This window comes from Pipistrellus kuhlii, unplaced genomic scaffold (genome assembly GCF_014108245.1).
Source record: "Pipistrellus kuhlii isolate mPipKuh1 unplaced genomic scaffold, mPipKuh1.p scaffold_m20_p_1, whole genome shotgun sequence".
In the NCBI taxonomy this organism is placed as follows: domain Eukaryota; kingdom Metazoa; phylum Chordata; class Mammalia; order Chiroptera; family Vespertilionidae; genus Pipistrellus; species Pipistrellus kuhlii.
The window spans coordinates 12145799-12164074 of record NW_023425404.1 but is presented as its reverse complement, the minus strand read 5'-3'; the positions used below and the strand labels follow the sequence as shown (position 1 = coordinate 12164074).

The 18276-nt window shown below is 45.5% G+C and overlaps 2 protein-coding genes across 2 annotated transcripts; one reads left to right on the top strand and one right to left on the bottom strand.

The window, feature by feature from the left end:
* Positions 1 to 7085: 7085 nt before the first annotated feature.
* NPC2 (NPC intracellular cholesterol transporter 2) lies at positions 7086 to 16273 on the bottom strand. Its single transcript, XM_036431442.2, has 4 exons — positions 16082 to 16273; positions 12288 to 12395; positions 10158 to 10330; positions 7086 to 7802 (listed from the first exon to the last, which is right to left on the bottom strand). Exons 1-4 carry the CDS (start codon positions 16164 to 16166, stop codon positions 7716 to 7718), a joined length of 453 nt encoding a protein of 150 aa, XP_036287335.1. The 5' UTR covers positions 16167 to 16273; the 3' UTR covers positions 7086 to 7715.
* A 286-nt stretch (positions 16274 to 16559) lies between these two features.
* On the top strand, positions 16560 to 18276 carry ISCA2 (iron-sulfur cluster assembly 2). Its single transcript, XM_036431428.1, has 4 exons — positions 16560 to 16684; positions 16927 to 17029; positions 17129 to 17244; positions 17730 to 18276. The coding sequence occupies exons 1-4, from the start codon at positions 16614 to 16616 to the stop codon at positions 17902 to 17904; spliced, it is 465 nt and encodes a 154-aa protein (XP_036287321.1). The 5' UTR covers positions 16560 to 16613; the 3' UTR covers positions 17905 to 18276.

Genomic DNA, 18276 nt, shown 5'->3' with positions numbered 1-18276 from the left:
GTAGACTAGGACAGTGTTACATATCTCCATTTCCGGTCATGCTGCCAGCAGAAGCCCCTGCCCTGGCTCTGCCCCTTCCATGACAAATCGCCCGCAGCGCTCCGCCTTCGGGCGGCCACGGGATTCTGCACATGTGACTGTCGTGGCGGTGTCCCACCATATCCCAGGGATGGTTTGAGGCTTGTCTCTCCCACTAGACTCGGAGCTGCTTGAAGTCAGGGAGATTGCCTTACTCATATTTTCATCCCGGGGCTCAGCACAGTGCCTGGCACATACTAGATGCTCAGTAAGTCTTGTCTGAAGGGGATATATAGAGTCCCACCCGTATAAATTTAACTAGACTCCATGGTGGCAGGATAATAGAAGTGAGCAGTTGCCTAAGCCTTCTACACTCTCAGGACTAACAGCTGCATTAGACATCTGTTTTGTGGCCAAATCTTAAACTTGTTCTTATAGGGATCAAACTGAAGACCTTGCTTTTCGTGTGTGTGTGTGTGTGTGTGTGTGTGTGTGTGTGTGTGTGTTTTCTTCATTAAAGTATTATATGTGTACATATCTTACCATTGCGGCCCCCCCCACTCCCATACATGCCCTCCCTCCTCAGAGTTTTTCATCTATTGGTTATGCTTATATGCATGCATACAAGTCCTTGGGTTGATCTCTTATCTCCCCCATATTTCCCTACCCTCTTGTGTGTGTGTTTGTTTTTTTTTTCTCTGTGGGTGTGTTCAGTTCATCAAGTCAACAGGAACAAAGCTGGAAAATCCAAAGGATGAACTGTCTGCCAATCTTCTCTGCTAGCCTCTGATATGGAAATTCTGACTGTGAGTAGCCTTTGTTTTTCCAAGCTACAGGCGCACACACCCGTCATTTCCTTTTGTTCCTGTGACACTTCTATGAGGTATTTAACTAAAAGTGGTTAAATGATTCATCCAAGGTCAGGGCAAATCAGTCAGGCCTAGAGGCTTTTCTCCTACATTCATGCAATGCCTTTGTTTCCTACCCGGCATTTCCCCTGGTACCCACCTTGCAAGAAGATGGTTCTCAGTGGCCACAGTCGGTAGATGCTCTGGATAGTTCCTTGGACCTTGTTCCTGCTGAGAAAGCTCTGGTGGGAAGCTGAGGGGGTTCTGCCAGGGGCTGCAGAGATTCAGCATCCCAGAGAGGGGAGAGAGTTGGGTAAGCCAAATCTGCTTTCTGTCACCCTCTCAGAGGGAAGCTGATATAATGATATGCAGCTACAGAGCCATGACCCAGACAGGGGCAGCCAAGAGCAGCTGGGCAGCGGGAGGCTTGTTGAACTGAACTGGAGACAGACAGCAGCCAGGAGGGAGGGGGAGCCATTTCCTCCTGATGCCAGGGCCAGGGAGCCTGCAGGCTGGAGACAAGCTAGTGTTGTCAATGAGACCTAGACATAGATGACAGCTGGCTTCTACAAGATGTGAGCTCAAGTCCTGCTCTAGAGCTGCCGGCGAGGATAGGGCACTATGTGCCCTTCGCCACAAGAACGAATCCAAATCAACGGGTAGCTTCCTGTCCCTTTGGACACCAAGGTTGCTATAGGGTCAGATACAAAACCTCAGGAATCATGACGTTTTTTCATATTGGAAGAATTCACTAAACAACTGTTGAGTGCTGAATTCTGGGCATTTACTTAAAGATGCAAGGGCAGTCTCTATTATTTTTAATATGTTTACAGTGTAGAAGGAAGGTGAGCTAACACACAAAATTATACATGAACATGAATGTGGTTAAATGTCATAAAGAGAGGATTAGAGTCCACCTCAACGAAGGCCAACCACAGGGAGGGCCGTCAGGGTGGCTACAGTCTTGAAAGGCACCTGGGATTAAGTCTGGGAGACAAATCCATGGCAAAGGCCTATGATTCTGGGCCACTGAGCAGTTTCCATGGCTGCAGCCTTCTTTTCCTATCTAGGAGGATAATAATAATCAGGTGCTTATTAGAGTCAGACACTGCACTAGCACTTTGCGTATACCACCTCAGGTCATCATTAAACCACCCCGAGGTGGGTACCCTTATCCTATTTTTCAGCTGAGAAAATTGAGGACTTAAGAAGTTAAATAAAGACTAGTTCTTAATAGTACTTATCACACAAAAACCAAGAGTTGTTAAATAACTCATCCAAAGTTAATCAGCTAGAAACAGCTGGAGGTGGGATACAAAGCGTGCTTAGATTGAAAAATTGAAATGTTACAGAAATCTATAAACAACTACTGTGATCTGACAGTGAAAACTTCCCCACAGGCGCTGGGGCAAAGCTCAGTTGCCTATGGAGCAGTCCAAATTCTGGGTGGCAGATCTCTCTCTCTCTCTCTCTCTCTCTCTCTCTCTCTCTCTCTCTCTCTCTCTCTCTTTCTTTCTCTCTCGTGCCAGGCTCCTAGACTCTAAGCTGCCTGGGAGGGCCAGAGACCAACAACTCCAGGCAAGAGAAGGCATGATTAGCAGAGAAATTCAAGACTGTAGATTTCAGAATTCTGGAGAATCAGGTGAGAGTCCCATGGGTGAGCTAGGTGAAAGTCCGCCTGGACTCCAGGGATTTTCTTTCTTCTGACAGGTATGGTTAGTCTGTGTTTGCTTGCCCCTGGTGTCCACACTTCCCTTCAGTGTCTTCCTTAATGAAAAAGGGACTAGGTCGCAAACCTGGGCACTATCTGGGATACCTGACAAGCCCAATGACCAAAAAACCACATGGATGGTCTGATCCTAAACTCCTGACTGGGCAGACTATGGCAGGTAGTCATGCCCCAGGCCTATCGCTTCCTTAGCAAAGGCCAGTTTTCATCGTAACTGAGCTCTGTCCATTGCTCTTATGCATATAAGATAACCTGCCTTTGAAATGTCCGAGTAATTTTCTTTTCTAGACCCCTCAATGCAAAAGCACAAGGCCGCATTGTTATCTTGTTCCCCACATACCATCTTCATGTGCTATAAATGTTAACTATCCTATACCCACTGATGTGAATGAAGCAGGTGTTTCTCCATTTTGTTTTTTATCCAATTTTACAGATTTTCCCCACTTTGCTTCCTTAACCTACCACCAATGGATTTCCTGTAACCTTCCTTACATTTTCTCCTTCAACTCTAATGTATAAAATAAGCTGCAAATATATAAAATAAGCTGTAAAAACTTGCTATTTGGGGAGCATTTTCTCCATCCTTTGACATCTTGCTTCTGGGCATGTCCTTAAAATTTGGTTCAAATCAACTCGAATAAAACTTTCCTATAGGCTGGGTGTTCTTTTGTTGACAGTCTCAACGAATCAGAAGCTATTAGCTCTGACAGCAGCTCTTGAGGTTATCTAGCCCAATCTCTTCAGTGTGGAGAAAACTAGAATGCTTTCTCTTTGTTTCAGCAGGTCATCTCACCACTCAGCACGGATGACAGCTATTTCCCTTGATTGCAAAACCCAGAAAAGAATCTTCCAGTTATTGTGTGCATCCTCTGAGAGCCCCTGTCAAACCTGTCTTTCATATTTATGCCATTTGCAGCACCCCCTTTTGTGGTAGAGGCATGTGGGTGAGCCGGGGTTTGAGAGCTGCAAACAGAGACTACTGTAGCCTGCCTGTCCTTCTGCATCTTCCCCTGGAAGCCCCAGCATCTCTGCCATGTTCAAGGCCAGCAGCCATCCATTTTGTCTGCCAGGCTCCTTATCAGCCTGACCCACTGGAGGTCAAAGCTAAGTGGACTCTTTCACCTCCCGGCTGCCCATCTGAGACACACGATGTGTGGAGAACAGGCTGCCACGCAGAGAGGAACCAAGACGTTTCCTCTCGGAGCGTAAGCAGATGAGGAGGAGCAGCACGGGCATGCTAGGAGCACCCCAGGATCTCCTGCCCTTACTCTCCGTTTGGGATAGCAAACATCTGAGCTCTGTGGCTTCCTTGTGGCAGTGAGCAGACGACAGGTGGGGAATGCCACAGAAAGGGGAACAAGTCCCTGCTCTTCTGCAGCATGCGTAGGGGGCTGGCGAGGCTCACCACACTGCTTCACTCTCTTCTGGGACCGACCGGCCAACTACACAGCCCATCTTCTGAGCTCCACCCTCTGCCTTCCCCTCCACTTTTTTTGGAACCAAACCCCTGATATCGAGAGCATGGTAGGTTCCCATAGCAATGGGACTTTTAACTGTTTCCATGGCAACCAACACCCAGACCATTTAGTTGCTAGTCAACTGACAGCTGTAAATGAATAGGATTCAGTTTAGAATTCAAGGGATAGGCCAGGAGATTCTCTTCTTAGAAAGAAAAAGATACAACCACCCAAAATGACTCAACTTGTCTAACGATTCTTTAAGGCAGCTTCTGTGGAGATCCAGTGCCACTTTCAAACTCAGGTCACACACCACTGCCCATCCCATCACACACACACACACACACACACACACACACACACACAAACCCCTAAACTGAGTATCCCAGGTCTTTAAACACCCAAAACCCTAGTTCCTGTTCTGTGTTTTCTCCAAAGGGCTCGTGGGAAAACCACTTGTCTAAGATGACTATTATGATGGTGACATTTCTCACACATAACGCTTTCCTCTGGGTCAGTTTCTTCCTGTGTACCACAACCCTGTCCTCATAACCACCCCCGTCACGTAAGCAACACTGGCTTTTTGGATTATCTGATGTGAATGGCTATTTCCAGATCATCTTCCCTGAGCCTGAACCGCACCTGTGTCCAGCCCCCCCCCCCCCCCCCCCCCCGCCTACATTGTGGGTGTTCTCAGAGAACAGACTGTTTTATCAACCTTTGCAAAGCATCATTAAGATGAATTTGTTTCCTTTTAGAAGTCAACTGAGATTTCAAAACCAAGGACTGGAAATGATTCCATGCTTTTTGCTTTTTATTGGCCTGATGTGACTAAATGCCAGGCCTCCCACCTAGCACTCCACCAAACTGGGGATACTAAGTATTGTGCTCCCTTTACTCCGTCAGCAGGGGTGCCTCTCATTTATTATTATTATGTTTTAATGATTAGAGTCTGGAATTCATACAGGAGAGATGTTTAAGCCTCCGTGGCTTGCTCAGTGGACGAGAAAAGTATGAGACTCTCGCTGGAAAGAACATGACCTTTTTTATACAGCCTGAGATTCAGTGCTTCTCCATGTTTTAATGACTCCGGGGGCACCTGTGAACAATCCGTACTGAAGATGACCTTTCAAACTAATCCCCCCGCAGGAGCACTAACTAGCTCACCGCTGCTGGATCCACATGGCCTCACATTGGCCGGTAAGCAGGTATAAGCTCTGACTGAAGGGTCCTGGTTAGCGGAACTATTCTTCTGTCGCGTCCCAGATGAAGGTGGGAGTATGAAGTGCAGGGCAGGTAGCTTTTAGCCTCAAAGGAGCTCAATGACATGAAGAGTCTCCTGGGGACGGGAAAGAGAGCAGACACGCCCGAGAACTGAGCTTTCCTGGGCCCCTCACAGAGTTCCGTGCACAGAGGACAGCCTCATCTTTCCAAGGTGACATACCACACAGTAGACTGAATTTGACATTCCTGATGTTTCTAGGGGAAGAGCAATGCCTGTCTCCCAGAGTAACTGCTAACAGGTACTAAGTCTGTGCTATGTGCCAGGGATCATTCTACATGTTTTACATGCATCCTTTCATCTAATCCTCAGAGCCCTATTGTAATTATCCCTATTTAACAGGTAAGAGACTGAAGCACTTGAGAGCACAGGAATTTATAAAGATCGCACTGGTGGTCTTTTTAATTGGGGAAGCCAGGATCCAGCTACTCACATTCTGAAGCCGGTGACCACAGAATCCCTTTGGAATTCTTACAAGTCTGACATACCCAGGGTTTGTCATGGGGAAGGAGCGTGGGCTGTCCCTCTGGTCACCATGTGATGGGATACACAAAAGGTCTTAGCCTCACTCATTTGTGGATAATAAAGAGCATTATAAACTGATGAACCAAAAGATAGATATAGAGACAGTATATCAACAAGTAGACTGTCAAATTACAGCGGGGAGGGGAGGAAGATCTGGGGGAGATAATAGATGAACCGAAGGACTTTTATACATGCATATAAGTACAACCAATGGACACAAAACTCTGGGGAGGGAGGGGATGTGTGGTAGGGAGGGAGGGGGGCAAAAAAAAATCAATAAAATATATTAAAAAAAATAAATAAATAAAACCCCATAAAACAAAACAAAACAAAACAAAAGGTCTTAGCCACAGAGGACAGTGGTTGAATGGCTCCAGGAGTTAACTAGAATATCTTGGCTGTTGATAACTTTATTCCCGATCCCTGGCTGTCCCCTGGTGGCTTTCCTGGGAAACTCATCAGCCAAAGAGATCCCAAGTGAAATGAGTGGGGTGAAAAGAACTGGACCAAATGACTTATTTGCTGTACAAACACCCTAACCATAAACAGGTAAGCCTTTCAAGGTCCACATTACTCAACTCACTGTGACTAGCAGGTGCTCCCCGTGATGGCTACAAGCTGACTGGCAGTACACTGATTAAAACAGGCAGCAAAATCTATGTTCCCATGATTACACTTGTACTTCAAAAGCAGGAAATAACAAGATTTAATTAATGTAGCCATTACTTGCAACTTCACGTGTCATTTTTAAGCTTCCAGGCTTACCTCGTGGAAGAAGGTTCCCAAAAAACTACTACGCTTCACGCCAACTTGCAACCAAACTCCTCACCACCCCCTCCCGCTTCAATTCAGTTCCCTCGACCTTTCAGATGTTGTTATTCAACTAGATGATGTTGGCTTTCACGGCTTATACCACTTGGTGGTATAAGATTATGCAAATAAAGCAGAACAAGGTCATTTTCTACAAAATACTAGTAGATAGGTGAGGTCTAACTGGGCAAGAAGGGGGCAAATGGCAGTTTCTGAGAGCTGTGTCTTTACTGCTCTCTGGGACCATGGGCCTGAGTATCCACCTTCCACGTGTCTGGGGAAATACTCTGAAGGAAGCAGGTGACCTAAGCACAAATGCAGAAGACTGCCAAGCTTTTATTTATTCCAAGGGACATTTCCAGGTGCACAAAGAAGTCAAATTAATGTCCAAAAAAAACCACACCAAAAACCAAACATCTGCTAATCAAGTGTTGAATTTAATGAAAACCACCTAAGACAAAAGGAGAAATGCAATAACCACGGAGAACCAGTCACCCCCCGAGTTGAGTTTCCATCGCAGACCACCTCCCTCTCTGCTGAAACGAGGGATGCCACTGGAGACCAAGTCATTATTGTTGAGGCAGTGGAGCTGGAGGCGCTGTCAAGAGTCAGCAGGCTTGAGGCTGACTCAGTGATGCACTGAACTCAATGAGGCACTTGGAAATGTAACACCCCAGCTAGAGGAATGTGGTTGGAACCTGTCCCCAGCTACAAGGGCCAATAACCCCAGGGCAGGTTATCTAATACTATCCCTAAGAACCTCACTCCGCTGGACCCTCCTTATTCCAACAGCATAAAACACTGAAGACAATTAACCCCTACACTCTCTTCTCTCCTTCAACCCTTTTACAAAATATATTACCAGGGCAGCAGTTCTAAGCTCTCCGGAAACAGTGTCTGAGATACAGTTGGAGGCTGAGAGGCATAAACAGTAGTTTAGAAATTCCTTTCCTCTTTTGGCACTGATTTAGGTTAGACTTGCTTTCTCCTCTCCTCCCTCCACTCATGCTCTCATCCCCAGACAGACATACTGGCATCAACTAGCTCTAGTTTTCAAGCTGTACTGGGATTTCCCAGCAGAAGAGACTCTGGTCTTTGTCATCCCGAAGTTCCCACTTCACCACCAGTTTTATCTGGAGAAAGAGAAGAATTGGGGAAAATGAAACTAGGATCTCATCTCAATCAGCATGGTTTAACTATGAATCCTAGGAGTACAGTAAAACAACTGCCTAATTCCTCGTGCATTTTTTCTTAAGTCATAGCATCAGGAAAGCTGTTTGGGAAGTGGACACAGCCTGTGTATTTAAACTTTAGATAACTTAAACCTAGTTAACTTATCAAATATAATTTCTAAAGCCTTTTTTCCATAAATGAAGGTTTACATAAAAAATAAATTTTACACTTAGACAATTTCTCTTGTATTTGGCAATCTGATTCAGCTTTTTCCAACTGTAACCATGAAGAGCAGAGATCATTAAGTATAAGGAAATTACTTAATGATAGCTTTACTTATTAAGCTATCAAAGCAGAAAGGATGTCCAAAGAAGTTTACTGTCATATGAATAATTTCAGGAACAACAACCCTTATAGCATATGGTTTCAGTTAAATTCTCTAAACTGCTTTTTAAAAAATTGATTTTAGAGAAAAAGGGGGAGAGAGAGGGGGGTAAAGAGAGGGAGGGAGGGAGGGAGGGAGGGGGGGGGGGAGAGAGAGAGAGAGAGAGAGAGAGAGAGAGAGAGAGAGAGAGAGTGTTTTATGCTGTTGGAATAAGGAGGGTCCAGAGAGAGAGTGAGAAACACTGATTGGTTGTCTCCCACACGTACCCTGACTGGAGATTGAACCCGAGACCTTTTGGTGTACAGGATGAAGCTCCAACCAAAAGAGCCACAGCGGCCAAGGCTTAAACTACATTTTTATTTTATATCTCATTAGAGATCTCTGCCTTGGCTTGCTATACTCATGCTATAAGCTGTCCCTTCTAGTTTTTTTTTTTTAGTTCTTAATAAATTACTGACAGTTAGCCAGTCCTTTCTTATATGGACATTAGCTTTCTTGTTTTTACCTCTCTTTTGTACTCAACTGCTTCTTTACAAAACATTTGAATGACAGTGATACCCAGGTTTCTCTAAACTTGGTTTGTAAGTTTTTTAAGAACAAGTACACATTAACTACTGTTTCCCTTAGTGCTTACATTAACATAGCTTAAGCTGTTTTTCAAATAAATTTAATTCCCTTAATAACTACCACATAGAAAGTGCCTACTATGTATCAGACCCTAACTAGATACTCTGTATAAATAACTGAGGCTCTGAAACACCCACAATTATAAGGCTACTTTGCATATTAATCTATAAACCTGTAGGGTCTCTGAGATCCCTTACACCAGCGTTTTTCAACCGCTGTTAGTGTGCCGCGAGATGTTGCCTGGTGTGCCGTAGGTGCAGACAAGAATTTTATAATTTTTCACTATTTTGTTTACTTAATATTTCATAATAAAGTAATTATAAAATACTTTCTTTGTGTTTATTTGATTCCTATTCAAGAGAATTACTTTATATATAGTCAATATAGGCACAGAGTTAAATTTTTTTTAACATTTTCTAATGGTGGTGTGCCTTGTGATTTTTTTCATGAAACAAGTGTGCCTTTGCCCAAAAAAGGTTGAAAAACACTGCCTTACACATGGACTCCCTACATTAGAGACTTTTTAGGATGTTCTTAATTACTTGCCATTTCTAGAAAATAAATGGCCAGATTGCTCCTGGGTTCTATTTGATTGGAAAAAAAGTAATCCCTTTACTTCCTCCATTCTTTTCAAGATAAATATTTTTAATACAGGTCCATTCTAGCAGGCTCTATCTTATGAATGTTTAGTAGAAGAAAAAGTAGGCATAGCAGGGGAGTCAGAGGTGAAGGTAGGTAAAGGGCTAGGGTTAGGGTTAGAAAGAAGGCAGAAAGAAGAGTGGAAAAAGCTACTTCTCTCCTATGGACCTAACAAGCTACTTCTCTCTTGTTAACAGATTAATGAAGAAACCTAGATTTTCTGATGATAATGCTATGACAACTTGAAATCTTGAATTACTTGATATCTGGCTAAAATCTTTTGACACTTTACAGGTTTTGAAATCACAAGACTTGGCTCTAAGTCTAAGCTGTAATATTTCTTTGCAGAGTGGACTCTGTTCATATTGCATAATACTGGAGCCTCAAATTTCTTCATCTGTAAAAAAGGGATAATACTATCTCTACAAAGGGTGGTCCAATGAAATATTGTGTATAAAAATGGCTATCCATTAGACTATAGACAAAGAATAAAGGGGCACTAAAAAATATCTGAGCATCTCGTGATTCCTAACACTCCAACTTATCTCCTTCCCGCAGGCACTTTTCCTTCAGAGTAGGATTCAACTCCACTCTTTTCTTCCTGACCCCCCTTGCCCACCCCAAGCTATCTATCTCCAGTGTCCTCAACAACAAGGCCACTTACTGAGGGGTACGCACTCTTCACGGGCAGTTTGGCTATGTAGTTGTAAGTCTTGTTTTTTTCAATGGGGCAGGTGACTCCACTCTTACAACCGTCAGGCTCAGGAATGGCAAAGGCAATGGGGACGCCCATCACGATGCCATGTACCACAGCTTTGCTCCCTTGAGACTGAGTACCTGAGAAGAAAAAAGAGAATAGTGATAGAAACAGCCTATTTCTAAACTCTAAATAAAAATTCAGATATATTCTCAAGCAACAGCATTGCTATGATAGCAAATCATAATGTTTGCAGCTCTTCATTCCTAGGGCCTATTTCTCTTTGTAGTTATGCTTTGTACCTCTGTGAATGCAGAGCAAGCATTCACTGCAAAACTTGAAAAATTACTGAATTATGCAACAACAACAAAAAAGGGTGTCAGTGCAAAAAACACAGAGAATTGTTTTCTTTGCTCTTTATCCAACCTTGCCCCTCCCTGCCTTTCATAGTTTCTCAGGAGAATCAGAGCTACTGGGAAAATAATAATCTCATTCAATAAAGTAATTGAATTTTGGCCGTTAACTTTCTATTTACTATTTCCATCAGCTTCTGTCAAAGTGGATTATGTATTCTGAAGAGTTTTAGGAGACTGGCCTCTGAATTCTCAAATACTCCCACACAAAGGAGTCCATTAGAAATTCAGAATAAAATAGGAGGCGATGCAGAAAGAAGGAATACAGAATCTATATACACACCATGCACTGTAGCAGTAGAAAAAGAGGTAACCCTTTAGAAACTGGGTAAGATTAGAAAGAGGTGCATTTCTTGCTAAGTTCTACCTTCCACATAAAAAGATGGGTAGGTGGAATAAATATAATAAAATAAGGGCAACCAGAATTATGAGCTGTTAGGTCATTCTGGAGATCGCGAGTATTGGCTCTGCTTTCTGGGTGCTAGTCAGCTCTGCTCTGCACCTCAATGTCTGCTTTGCTCTGCTTCCTGCCAGTCTGCTCTGGTCTGCTCCTTCAGCTCAGCCGGGAAGACCCATTCTCCAGTCTTCCGTGCAAAGGGAAAGTGTGCTTTGATAGTTCTTATTAGACTGTCTAATCTAGTTCCAAAGAATAGAAAATAAAAGAAGGATTCAGGGTAGATACCTTCCTAGAAATAAAGATTATGCAGTTATCTAGATTCCTGGAAATCTGAAGGTGATGAATGTGGTACCAGAAAGCAACAGGTTTCAATATTTCTTGAAGTTGAAGCAATTTCTCAGATTTCTTGATTGCTTCTTGGGTCCCCAGCGAGTTCCCTAAACCTAAGTATTAATTAGTCTTGTATTCTGAGGAAGAACACACACTTAACAGCTAGAAGGTATATTGTCTAAAATAACATTTGGAGGAGTTCCAAAGTCTACAGAATCGGGGTCTGTACTAATACTCTGCACTCTGTAACTAAACAGAGCTGTCATTTCCATAAAAGTCTACTGCGCAACATTATCCGAAATAGGGCACAGAGTGCCAAGCTGCCTTCTCTCACCTGTGAACACATGGAAATTTCTTTGCTTTGAAGGAGTCTGGAGTTTGGGAAACAGGCGTATGGGAACCACGTATGAGAAGGATGTCTAAGGATATAGCGAATCCTAGCCATACACAGGCTGGAAGGGGGAGAGGAGGTCACAGTGTGGGGAAGCACGGGATTTGGTTGGAATGTCTGTAAGGAGGATTCTCTGAGGGGACCTTGCCGAAGGTGGCAGCTCTTACCTTGACTTTTCCAAACAAGTCTGATCTCCCGGGGTGTTTTGCTAGAATCTCTATGTTTAGTTTTTAAGGACTCAACCTTACAGAAGCACATACTTTCTCACAGATTCTTATCTACTTACTGTATCTAGAGACTAATTTTAGTTCAAGCTGTTATGACAATAAAAGCCAAAGGAGGCGGGCGAACAGGTGATAGCCAAGTAGTACCTTAGCCCTCCCTTTCACAGAAGCGTGTGTTAGAGTAATTCTTCACCCACCGTTCAGGGTCTGCCGATCAGCCCGGGCACGGCATCACAGAATTCTTGACTGCAATTCCCCTCCCCAATCCCCATGCTCATTCTAATACTTAAGACTGGTGTTATGTTTAAGATGAAGTTGAAGGTAGGAGCCACTTTTACTCACTACTGGTGAAGGTGACATTGACCGCATAAGAATGTCCTTTCTGCAGATGGCAGGGCTGAACGGGGCATGGGATCACATTCACTTCCTTTATAACTCCAACTCCGGAACCTGCAAAAGAAGAAAAATAAGTTGAAAAAGGAGAAAAAATAAAGCACATAGGCTGTCCCTACCTAATGTGAAGATGCTCTTTCTTACATGACCACCAATGATCTCCAGGGAGCCACTCATATTTGATGCGTGAAGGGGAATTAAGGAAATTATTAAGTTTATATACCAGTAGCCACTCCACTGCTCTGTAACCAGGTCTATACCATGAAAAATCACACGCCCCCTCCCTGTCCGTCCCCCCCCCCCCCCCGAGGCAGCCCAACCGCGCACAGTATTTTAACACAACACACATAACATACAAGTGATGGCTCAAGTCCCAGCACTACTGCTTCCATTTGGAATCTTGACACTGGCTGCTTCCAAACTGCCCTCCCTCACCATCTTTCAATCCAGTATTGGTATCTCTTTAAATTAGTGATCTCCAAACTTTGTATACGCCCACCAGTAAGAACTTTAAGCATTCATCTGCAATATACAGATGTGTACACTCCACTTTGGAAACCTGTGTTCTTCAAAGTAAGTATTTTGGGAGCAAGGTATGCATCCTTTAAAAAAAAAAATTCAGTCTGAAAAAGGACGCAAGTGCTGTTTGTTCACCATAAATGTTTGATCAGAAACGGTTAGGTACAAGTCGTTAAAAATCCCATCATCTCATTCAGGCCCCAATACTGGACAGCTGAGTGGGAGAGAATGCAAGTGAACTGCCTGTTAACACTGCCTGTACCAGCTAAGGGCAAGCTCTGCAATTCAGCCACCACTGCTGAGAGGTAGACTGAGACCTGATGTCTGGGTTTGAAATCTTACCAATCTCAACAATGGCTCCATTACTTACTGTGGGAACATAGTCATGCTATGCAGTATGTTCCCTTTATCCACGGTTCTCCTTCTGCGGTTTCAGTTACTCAAGGTTAACTGTGGTCCAAAAAGATTAAATGGAAAATCCCAGAAAGAAACAATTCATAAGTTTTAAATTGAGAATAGCATGTGTCACCCAGGACATGACTCACCCCTTTGTTTAGCCAGGCACTTAGCATCTGAATGTCCCCGTATTACAGGGCTTGTGTTCAAGTCACCCTCACTTTACTTAATAATGAGATGGTCCCCAAAGGACAAGAGTAGTGATGCTGGCAATTCATATATTCATATATGCCAAAGAGAAGCTGTATAGCGCTTCCTTTATGTGAAAAGGTATGTACTACTATGTATAGGAAAAAAAATGGCATATACGGGGGGAAGGAGGAACAAAAGTAGGTTTCCGGTTGTAGGTACACAAAACACAGTTTATTCTTGTATTACTATTTATAAATTATTGTATTATTTCCTATATGAACACCTGCAAACCTAGTTTTTCCCACCTTGCATAGGGTTCGGTGCTATCCATGGTTTCAGAAATCCACTGGAGTTCTTAAAACCTATTTCCCATGGATAAAGGGAAGCTACTGTATAATTTTTTTTACTAATTATTTTAATCATAGCAGCATTCAGTCCATACATTTAATCTAGAATAGCTGCTCCTAGGTGGATTAGCATGTTCCCTTTTGCCACACAAGGTGGGCATCTCATCTCAAATATACTTTGTGGGTGGAAATTATGGATCCAGGAGATGGAACACTCTGTCTCTAAAGTAGAAGGCATGAAGACAGAAAGCAAACTGAAGGCTAAGAGCATGTTATCTGCTTTACAGTCACCAGGTTAGCGCCGTCCTGTAGGATAGGAACTGAGCAGCTCAGGTGGGTGGCCTCTGCTTTCTCAGCCTGAGTCTGCTCTTGGGTGTAACAGTCATCATACTGACCAACTCTGCTCCAGCTAGTACCTCATCCCCAGCTTGCTTCCCCATCATGGCCAAGTTCTCAAACTCTACCCTCAAGAATTCTCTTCTCTAAGCACTCTGTTCCACTCTCTCATAATCTCCATAGATGGGGGAATGTGGTAAAGGGGGGAGATCCAGAACTTTAATCAACAACCTATTGAAAACCAGTGCTTATACCAAAGCTTTCTGAATTTGGCTTTTCTGCCTGCTTCTTTCAAGGCTGAGTCACATGATGTAGAAGGAACTGAGTAAAGGATAATACTTGTAGCTCCTTCATCCACTTTTTCAGCCGACAAGAGGTTCTTGCACTTCCAATGTCAATAGAACAAACTCCGTGGTCCTAACCTGCAAAAATTGCAAAACTCTTTTGCTTGGCTCTATTTCTCACTTGAGGAGATGCCACTCCAGGGAAAAGAAGCCATACAGTCGAACTCAAAAAACTTTTGATGTGGGCACTAGAGTTTTCACATTGTATTTCCCAATTCAAAAGTAAATTGAAAATCTGTAATGGAAACCCTCCTTCCCTTAAGAAGTTCTTGCCGCCGAAACCGGTTTGGCTCAATGGATAGAGTGTCGGCTTGGGGACTGAAGAAGTTCTTGCCATAGGTATACACCTGCTTTTTTCAAAGGAGTAGAACAATGTTCGGATTTAATCCCCCCCCCCCCTCCCCAAGGTTACCACTGAAACCTAAAGTGGCTCAAAAACACACACTGGTTTCTTACTGCTCACTAGTTGTGAGAATGTGGGCAAGGTACATAGAATGTACCTTTCCTCATCTAGAAAACAGGTTATGAGGGTTGAACACAGCGTCTTCCTCCAAACTGGCCCCTAAATTTAATGGAGGGCAAGTTAGTAACCTGCCTTTCAAGTGTTAGTATCCTCGTTCTATTAGCAGTCTATTCCTTAATCAATCTCTCCCCTAACCCCCAACTTTGCTTTTGCATTTTGCTTTTGCATCAACATGCATTTTGATGACAGTGGAAAGAGTATCCCCTCATTTACTTTTCCAACAAGTCTTTATTAATATTTACTATTACTTGAGAACTGGATATACAGGAGCAAACTTATCCTGGTTCCCCATTCTACTCTGTTACTTTGGTTAAGTTTCCTACCATCTCTGGAATTCAATGACTGACTATATATGATCTCCAAGTTTCCTCCCAGCTCACAAATTATATAAAATCAGTTTCGTGCCTTTCATTCATCATTATATATCTCTTCACCTCAGAAAAGCTCAGCAGGAGCAATTGCCTCTACAGACCTGACTGAACGAACTCACAACTTCTACACCCGGGCTCCCCTTTTACTTCCCAACAGGACTCCAACCACAGTGTCACACGCTGCGGCCAGAAACACGAGATCCATAGGCAGGAAGAAATGACACCATTCCACAGCCCCCAGGAAACGCTAACGGAATTCATCGTGAAAAGGAGAACTGATTTTTGACTTGTCAGCAAAAGCTGGGTTAAAAGAGAAAAGTAAACACAGTGAGTGGGAAGGGAGAGGTCACCCACAGTTCGAGGCAAAACTAAAAAGTTCTGCGCCGCTCCCCTCCCCGCCGCGCTGTCCATGGACCTCCAGCCCTCGGCCCTACAAACTTTGGGAAACTCCAGCAGGAGGTCCACCCATGGCCAGGGGCGTCCAGGGACTCCCCGCACGCGTTCCGAGGACAGAGACATCGCCGTGAGAGGCCGCGTTTCCTCGAGGATGGCACCTTCTCCCCGACCCGACCCGACCCACCCGCAGAGGGGTCCGAGGCTGAGCCCGGCCGCCGACGCGGACCCGCCCCACGTCGCTGGGCTCTCGGCGCGCGGTTCCGGCGGAGGAGGCTCCCGCCGGCGAGAGCGCGGCACCTGCGGCGGGTCCGGGACTCACCGCAGTCCTTGAAGCGCACCGGCTCTGCCAGGGCGGAGGGGCTGAGCGCCAGGAGCAGGAACGCGGCGGCGGCCAAGTAACACATCGCTGCTCAGGGACTTCCAAGCGCCGAGGAAGGAAGAAGCGGCCGCCGGAATCACAAGATAAACCAGCTGGGGCGGGGCTCGGGGAGGAGCTCTATCCGGCGACCCGACACCCGCAAACAAGGCCTCGGCCCGCCCACGCCCACGCCCACGCCCACGCCCCGCCCCCGGCTGCTGGGCCCAGGCCTCGGTCGGGCTCCGCCCACACTGGCCGCTCTGCCGCCCAGAGGACTGGGATACATCTCCGCCCCGCCTCTCTCTTCCGTTCCCGGCTCGGTCGGTGCAGTCTCGCTTCCGCAGTTGGGAGCGCTCCTAGCCAATGAAATATCTCCTCTTCTAGCACCACCCAATAGGCGCTCTCGAAGGCGGGGTCTCTGTGGGCTCCGCCTCCGAGGCTCTGGAGGAGGCGGGGATTGGGGAGACGCGAGGGGCGGGGCTTGCTGAGGAAGATGGCGGCCGCCAGGGGCTTGTCCCTAACGGCGGCGGCCCTGCGAGCGGCCACCCCCTGGTGGAGGAGCAGGTACCAAGTCCAAAAGGACACTGGGGGAGTGTGTTCGGGTTTGTGACTCCCAGGACTAAACGGAAACGAAGGTCCTCGGGGGGGAGGTGAGGGTGGGGCGCGAGGCTGTCCTGGTGGAGGTCGTCGGGTTTGTTGTGAGGATAGTGCTGTGGGCGTTGTTGCCAGGTTTGGGGGGACGCTGTCCAGGTGGGGGTCGCCAGGTGTCCCTCTGCTCGTGGGCTCATCATCCTCCCTCGTGGCAGGTTCTTCGCGGCGTCCGCCCGACCTCCGGTGCCTCGGGAAGCGTCGTCCTCCAGCCCCGAGGCTGGCGAAGGGCAGATCCACCTCACCAACAGCTGCGTCCAGGTGAGCGGGGCGGCGGGACCCGGCCTGGGGGCCTCCCCGTGGCCCACCCTTTTGTCTCCGGTTGCCTGGCATTCCTGATCCCCTCTCCCTGCATTTCAGAGGCTCCTGGAAATCACCCAAGGGGCAGAATTCCTCAGGCTGGAGGTGGAGGGAGGTGGATGCTCCGGATTCCAGTACAGATTTTCACTGGATACAGTGATCAACCCCGACGACAGGCAAGGAGGAAGGGAAGGGGTGTATAGGAGGGATAAACGTGAGCCTAGTTTCAGATACACTTTTATTCCAAATGTAAAAAGTTTGCTCAAGACGCGTAACACCACCTTTCCCACACCGGGGTGGGAGACAAGTGAAGATGTTTTGTCTTGTTTCAAAAGAACCAAGTTATAGGAGGAAGATTGGCCTTCCTGGGTCCATTGGGTAGTTCAGGTTGGATTAGATGCCAGGTCTAAATTTCTAAACATTTCCCAGTAGTCATTTCCATTGAATCTTTTTGCCTCAAAATCAGCACCTTTTGGAGGCAATAAGGAATGCTTCCTCTATTTCAGAAAACCGAGAATGCATCCCTCTCACATCAGGACTCAGAGTGTCATGTTTTTGGTGTTTATGATAGTCATTAATGCTTTTCTCCTGTGTGTGTGTGTGTGTGTGTGTGTGTGTGTGTGTCTGTGTGTGTGTGTGTTTGTTTATTTTTTTCTCCCAGGGTATTTGAACAGGGTGGGGCACGAGTGGTGGTTGACTCTGATAGCTTGGCCTTCGTGAAAGGGGCCCACGTGGACTTCTGCCAAGAGCTGATCCGGAGCTCATTTCAAGTGCTGAACAACCCTCAGGCGGAGAAAGGCTGCTCCTGTGGCTCTTCCTTCTCCGTCAAGCTTTGATGAGAGGACAGGTGACCCAGAGGTGGCTGCCATTGGTACCAATTTGAGGAACCTGGAATGAGTGGAATTTTAGTGGTTTCCTTCCAATCATGTCCCTCCCACAATTTTATTTCCCACAATCCAGGAGTGTTGTGTTTCGCCACTATTTTTTTTTTTTTCAGAATGTGAAGCAATCTTGACTCTTGACTTCATTTCTTCTGCACAATTCTAAGGCCAAGGCTCTAGATGCTGTTACCTAAGGTTTAATGACTAGTAGTTGAAACCCAGTGTAATTTGTAGAGCCTCCAAGGTTCCAAAATGTGAGTTATTTGGTCTTCAGAGCTGCTTGTATATATATGTATAACTGTGTATAAAAGCTTCATTTTAAAGCAA